General features: G+C 44.4%; 2 protein-coding genes across 3 annotated transcripts in view; one reads left to right on the top strand and one right to left on the bottom strand.

The window, feature by feature from the left end:
- Positions 1-6,000, top strand: part of LOC310789493 (methylated-DNA--protein-cysteine methyltransferase-like) — a 109,936-nt gene that overhangs the window by 98,037 nt on the left and 5,899 nt on the right. The gene's annotated exons all lie outside the window — the stretch shown is intronic.
- The window catches only part of LOC310789329 (transcription factor COE3), a 76,597-nt gene that overhangs the window by 66,796 nt on the left and 3,801 nt on the right, over positions 1-6,000 (bottom strand). For both annotated transcript variants that reach the window (XM_083650946.1, XM_083650947.1), the window contains exon 6: positions 4,322-4,390. In XM_083650946.1, the coding sequence (XP_083507072.1) occupies positions 4,322-4,390 (69 nt within the window). The remainder of the gene's footprint in view (positions 1-4,321; positions 4,391-6,000) is intronic.

Genomic DNA, 6,000 nt, shown 5'->3' with positions numbered 1-6,000 from the left:
GAAGTCAAGTGCACTCCGGGAAACGACCTTGTAGGTGTTTCCATAAATGAACGATAACGCAAAGTCGTTTAGAAAATACAGGGCTCACTAATGAGGGACATAACCAAAAGCTAAGCAAAATTTACATTAGGCGAAAAATTTAATTGCGTTAACAGACGAACAGGTGCGGCGAGCCCTTGGTAAATGGGCTAAATGAATAAAAGCCTCCCACAGCACAACCATGTGTGCTGACCAAAAAAAAAAAAAAAAAAAAAAAAAAAAACAGACAAGGGAGAAAAAAAAATAAGGGGAAAAACAAGTCAATGTCATGAATTATTCAGTGGCTGGGCTGCACTCCAGAGGTCGGTGCCCTTTGACCTTTGTGACAGGAAGTGAAAGGGAGTGCCGTAGCTGCAGGAATAAATGGAGCTGACATGTTTAGATCTGGTCCAGAATCCGTTTCTGAATGGCATGCGTAAACTGACCACTGGATGCTAAAGCTGTATGAACATAGGTTAAACTCAAAATGCATGATGCATGTTGAAAACACGCGCTCTCTCGCTCTCTCTCTCCCAGGTCTCCTTGCCTATGTTGCTGCAGCTTCTCAGCGTTAAAGTGTCACCTTTGAACCCTGACATGCACAATGAGTCATTTTCTCTCCTCTTTCAACAACATGTGCTTTCTTATTACAAAATCCATGTGGAAGCCGGAACAATGTATCTAATCTTTCACACAGGAGAGGACAAAGTCAATATGTAAGAGAGTGAAGATGGATACCAGGCCTGGAGAGAGTCATCACACGCTGAGTTATGTTTGGCTATACGCTACATACACTGTAAATGGGGGAAACCATTTCATCAGATATAATCACTATAACTCTAAAGTATGAATAAACGGACACTCCCACTTACTTTTAAGACGTCATTTGCTTATAGACGTGACATCTGTACCGCTGCTGGTTTCATAAAGGGGAGATACTGTACGATTATACATCCAACATGCAAAGAGCTGTGGTCATAGCAGCAATAGCGATGGAATTAGTCACTGGATGAAATCAGTGTCTCTTGTTTTTACGCACAAGCCAACAGACTCAACGTCAGTTTGATTTCCTGATTTGATGTGGAAAAGGGGGATGGAAATGTGTGCACTCCCACACTATTGGAAGACAATAGACTTTTAAAGACTGAAAGATGAACTGACTATCCCCAAAGATATGGAAACTGCACGCACCATAACGCGTATAAACACACACAACAGGAAATAGGGCCTTTCTTCATCCAGGAACGAGCATGAATAACGCAAGGGCATCACATGTAAGTGTTGAAATATTTAAAGAGCGAGCCGTGCTGAAACTTTGTGACAGCTGTTGGGCCTAGTATGTCTAACCAACTTCTTTTTTTTTTAAGCGAATCCTTCCTCTTCGAACAAAAAAAAAATCGGAGTGAAAATCTGTATCAAAACTCGGGAGAGAAAATAGGGTAAACAGATGTCTGGCTTGACCGCAGGAAAATAGGACACATTTGGAATGATAAGTTTCCCAAACTCCGTTGGATATGCCAGATCCATGGGAACGCCAGTTAATGTCTTGCTAGATGCCAGCTAGCTGTGTGCGCTTTCCCCTCGTACCATCTGGGAAAATGTTACAGCGAATGAGCGCCATCAATGATTCACTCCCAAATCTGTTTCTTAAGGTTTCGGCCATGCTACTGTTTCTCTCGCAAAATGTGGCAGTGCTCTCGCTCTGGGTTTTCATACCGTAATTGTAGACAGACGAGACACATGCCTGATTCAACAATCAAACCTCTCCTCTAGGTTTATGTCACTCAACTATGTTCTACTCAATTGGAAATAATCAGTTTCTGCCAGCAGCAAACCGCAGCACAGGTGCCTGTAATGATGTGCATGAGAAAATGACAGATGTAACAGGGACGCCTGTAAAACATGGAGGGGCTTTTTCGCTAAAAGCTCGCCCCCATATAGGCACACGGCGAGGAACAGTCGAGTAATTGCGGTAAATAGTCTTACGTAGCGTGGGCCCTACTAACAGTGGTCATGTCAAGTAACTCTCTCTCCGGCTAAACCCTGCAACCTTTACGCAACCGCCCCTCTCTCGGCGAGCCCGGTTCAGTCACTGGGAACCTGTGTGGGTCTGTTAGGGTGAGCTGACGGGCTCATAGTTACGACATGGAGACAATGGGAGGGTCTAATGAGGAACATATGCTTTTGTGTCTCAACAGAGCCGCTCATTGTGCAGGGAAAGGGATACTCCACTCCTATTCAGAGTCGTCACAATGAAAATCTGAGCCCTCCCAGAGCCAGTTGAGCTTACAATATCCCATCCGCTTCTTTTCCCCCCCCCCGCCCCGCCTGTTCTCTTTCTCTTCCCACCCCTCTTTCTTGACTTTAATTCTCCGTGCGTTCATTTTGCTTTATTGTACTTATGTTACATGTTTTTGTCCCGCAGATTGAAGAACAATGGCGTGCGAAACTCTCAGCAGTAGAAAGGCAGCGGAGCGACACAAAGCAAACATGAAAGCGGCGGAAATTGGACAAACAAAAGTGCACGTCTCAAGTTATATGTTAATGTGCACACTATCGTCCACCTCGGCTAAATGCACCTGACTCACCAATTAAACAATCCACTTAGTAACAGAGACAGCCAATGAAGAGATCCACCCCTATATTGTCCTTAAAGGAGCACTCCGCAGATTTTCAACCGGCGTTGTATCATTACAAAACCAGTAAGTATATCTGAAAAAAGTACACCGTTTTGCAGGCACTGGTTTAGTTTGACAGTTGTTGAGCGTTGATTTGTGTGGAAGTTGTGGACCAGTGAGGTCATTCGTGCATGAATGACATCACTGGTCCACAACTTCACTCAAATCAACTCTCGATAACTGTCAAACTAAATGAATGCCTGCAAAACCGTTGACAGTTTTCGGGATATACTTCCTGATTTTGTAATGATACAAAGCGGGTTGAAAATCTGCAGAGTGCTCCTTTAACACTAAAGTCATTTTCTACTTGTAGACACTGAGACTGTCCAACTCAAACATAAACCAGCCTCCTAGAGGATAACCAACAGCATCAACAACACAAGCATAGCGTTAGCGTAGCATGCGCGCGCGTGTATGCATGTGGGCGTCTGTCTGTCTTTCTGTCTCTGTCTTCGCCTGTGTGTGTGTGTGTGTGTGTGTGTGTGTGTGTGTGTGTGTATCCGTGTGCATGGCATGCGCCTATGTGTGCGTGCATGCATGTGTGTGTGTGTGTGCGTGCAGTTCAGACAGCAGTAGCTCTGGTAATCCATCCAGACTCCCAGGGCAGCCAGCTCCTACTTCCTGATGCATGAGAAGCCGCTGGAGTGGAGTGGCGGCAACAACTGCTCAGCCCTATTTGATTACTAATAAGAGAGTTGTCCCCTCTGTCAGATAGCAGGCATTCTCCACTAAGCAAACAGTGATTCCGGCTAGTCAAACATTAGCATTGCTGTCTCCGTTGCTCCCACATTGCTGTGAGAGTTACATTGAGATCGACGCCGAAAATACACCTCAGCCCCCCATAACCCCCCCCCCCCCCCCCCCCCCATCACAATCCCCCACCCGACTGCCCAAACGGATTCAGTCAGAGGTGATTGAGGAGAGCGGAATGTATAGTTACATGGTGTGAGAGAAATGTCAATGCCTACAAAGAAGGGGTGTTTATGCTCCCTTTTTAGACTATGATGAAGGTAACACCAGCGTGGCATCCGTAACCTCCCCGGTGGTTCAGAACAAAACAGCCGGCGTCAAATGTTTATCCCCTCTAAAAACGAAACTTTAACGGCGTCTAGCTTACAGCTAACTTGAGAGGAGGAAACAGTCAATGAAAAACAACTATTGACGACAGTGCATAAGCATCGCCGGCGTAAACAAAGAAAAGGGAAGCCAGCCAAAGATGCGCGAAGTTGCCTAAGCTAATTAGGAGTATTCCCATGATCCTCTAGTGATTGAAGCACCTGTGATTGAACAAACCCCTATCCAGGTGGTGACCGCCCCCCCCCCCCCCCCCCCTCAGAGCACAGGTACCTGGGAAAGACGGCCCTCAGCCACTCACACGCGTTCACCCACAGTTCCCACACTGTGAGCTATAAGGTGCAAGTCAGCCCAACTGGGCAGTCTGGCACCCTGGGGTGGGGTGGGGGGGACTAATTCGTTCATTGGCTCATCCGTTTGCCTGTTCATTCAATCACTCGTCTGGATTCTCACTCATTCACTCGCTCGCTCACTCACACACACATTCACTCACTCACTCACCAACACAGGTCACAACACACAGGAAAAGCTGCAAGCAAAGTCAGGCCTACCTGTCAATGATCACAGGATCTGATGGAGTCTCGTTCCTGTTTCCACAGCTTTTCTTGTCACAGCATCGGCTGGGAACACAGATAGGGTGTGTCAGACCAAACTGTTCTTTGCTAAATAAGCAAATAAATCAAATCATACGTGCAAAATACACATAACGTTTGTGAACCGCCTTGTAGCAGTTTTGATATAGCAAATTAAAGAAAATAAAAAATAAATAAAAACATTGCCATGAGATTTCCTCCACCCAATCCATCCGTTGCATTGATGCTGATTGCTGATAAAAGTGGTGAAAACAACATGTTGTGTTGTTTGGCGTGGTGTTGGAGGGGAGTGGAGTGGGGATTGAGCCAGGAGGCAGGGGAGTCACTTTTCACAGCTTCAGCTTTTGTTTACCTCTAATTGCCAAGCTGCTATTTCTGAGGGAGATGCAAGGTGCCACCCTCCACCAATATTTCTGCAGGGCATTTATCAATTATGCCCTCAAAAGCACTAATCTATCTCCCACCACATGTTTCAACCCTCTCCTCCCTAAGCCTATAGCTAGAGCTGCCTCCAGCTCTTTGATGGGAACTTGAATCAAAACTGCTAAAATAAACAACAACAACAACCAAAAATATTCTAGCTTTCCATTTGAAATGAAAACATAGAAATGTATGTGAGTGAGATTGGTAAACGCCATATGGTAAAAGATTTGCGCCAAGCTGCTGTCAGTCAAACACTATTTAAATGTGTCTGATTTCATGACTGTTGTAGTAATAAGATGAGTTTATCAGCGCTGTAATGCATTAGAGTCATAATATAATGCAAAGAATAGAGTTTATAGGAATAGAAATAAAAGAAGATTGTCAGAGGACTAATATTATGGTCTTATTATTATGTATGCCTTCTGCTCTGATAATAGGCAGTAGTTCAAGTAGTTCTTTATTCTACAGCAAAACGCACTTCCCCAGTGACGAAAAAATATTACCTCTCGGGCACAAGCATATTCAATGTGTCACAAATAAGTGATGGATGCTTGTGTAAATTGAGCGTGAGTGATGAGTTTATGCATGGAAAAAGACAAATCATTCTCAGCTCTCAGGCTGCACTCGCTCTCAACCAGCAAGTTGAACAATGCACCGATGCAACAAAGGAGAGGTTAACCGACAGTATCCGAATTCAATGTTCACAAAGCTCATGCTGAGCTCAACAATAACAACAAAAGGCGTTTTTCCTTTTAGTATCAATGACAGCGCTGAATAGCAGCGGAATATGAGAGGTTGAGATTGATGTGGTTAAATGACGCTAAAAGGCTGGCTGATCACTGATGACAGGTGGGATCAACCGAGAAGTGACTCATGTGCGAAAAAGAGAAACACTGATAGATATCATGAGATATCTGCATAACTTAAGAGATAACACGTGTGTCTTACGAGCTCACATGGTGGCATAGGCTTGTGTAGAGAGAAAGATATATAACATATGTGTGTTCTGTTATTGATTGTTTATAACACATCCAATAACCCTCACCTATACAAAAGAGTGATGGCATGATTTTGGGTTGCATTTTCACATCCAAACATTCTTATACATAGCAGTGTCATACTATGTCACGCAAAGTTTGAAATGATAGCAGCCCCAGGAGACTTTCACTGCAGGACAGTCAACTATAAGTTTGGATCATATCATGAAACTTATT

Source organism: Poromitra crassiceps, assembly GCF_964638095.1.
Source record: "Poromitra crassiceps genome assembly, chromosome: 14".
Lineage (NCBI taxonomy): Eukaryota > Metazoa > Chordata > Actinopteri > Beryciformes > Melamphaidae > Poromitra > Poromitra crassiceps.
This window is presented reverse-complemented; position numbering and strand designations above follow the sequence as displayed.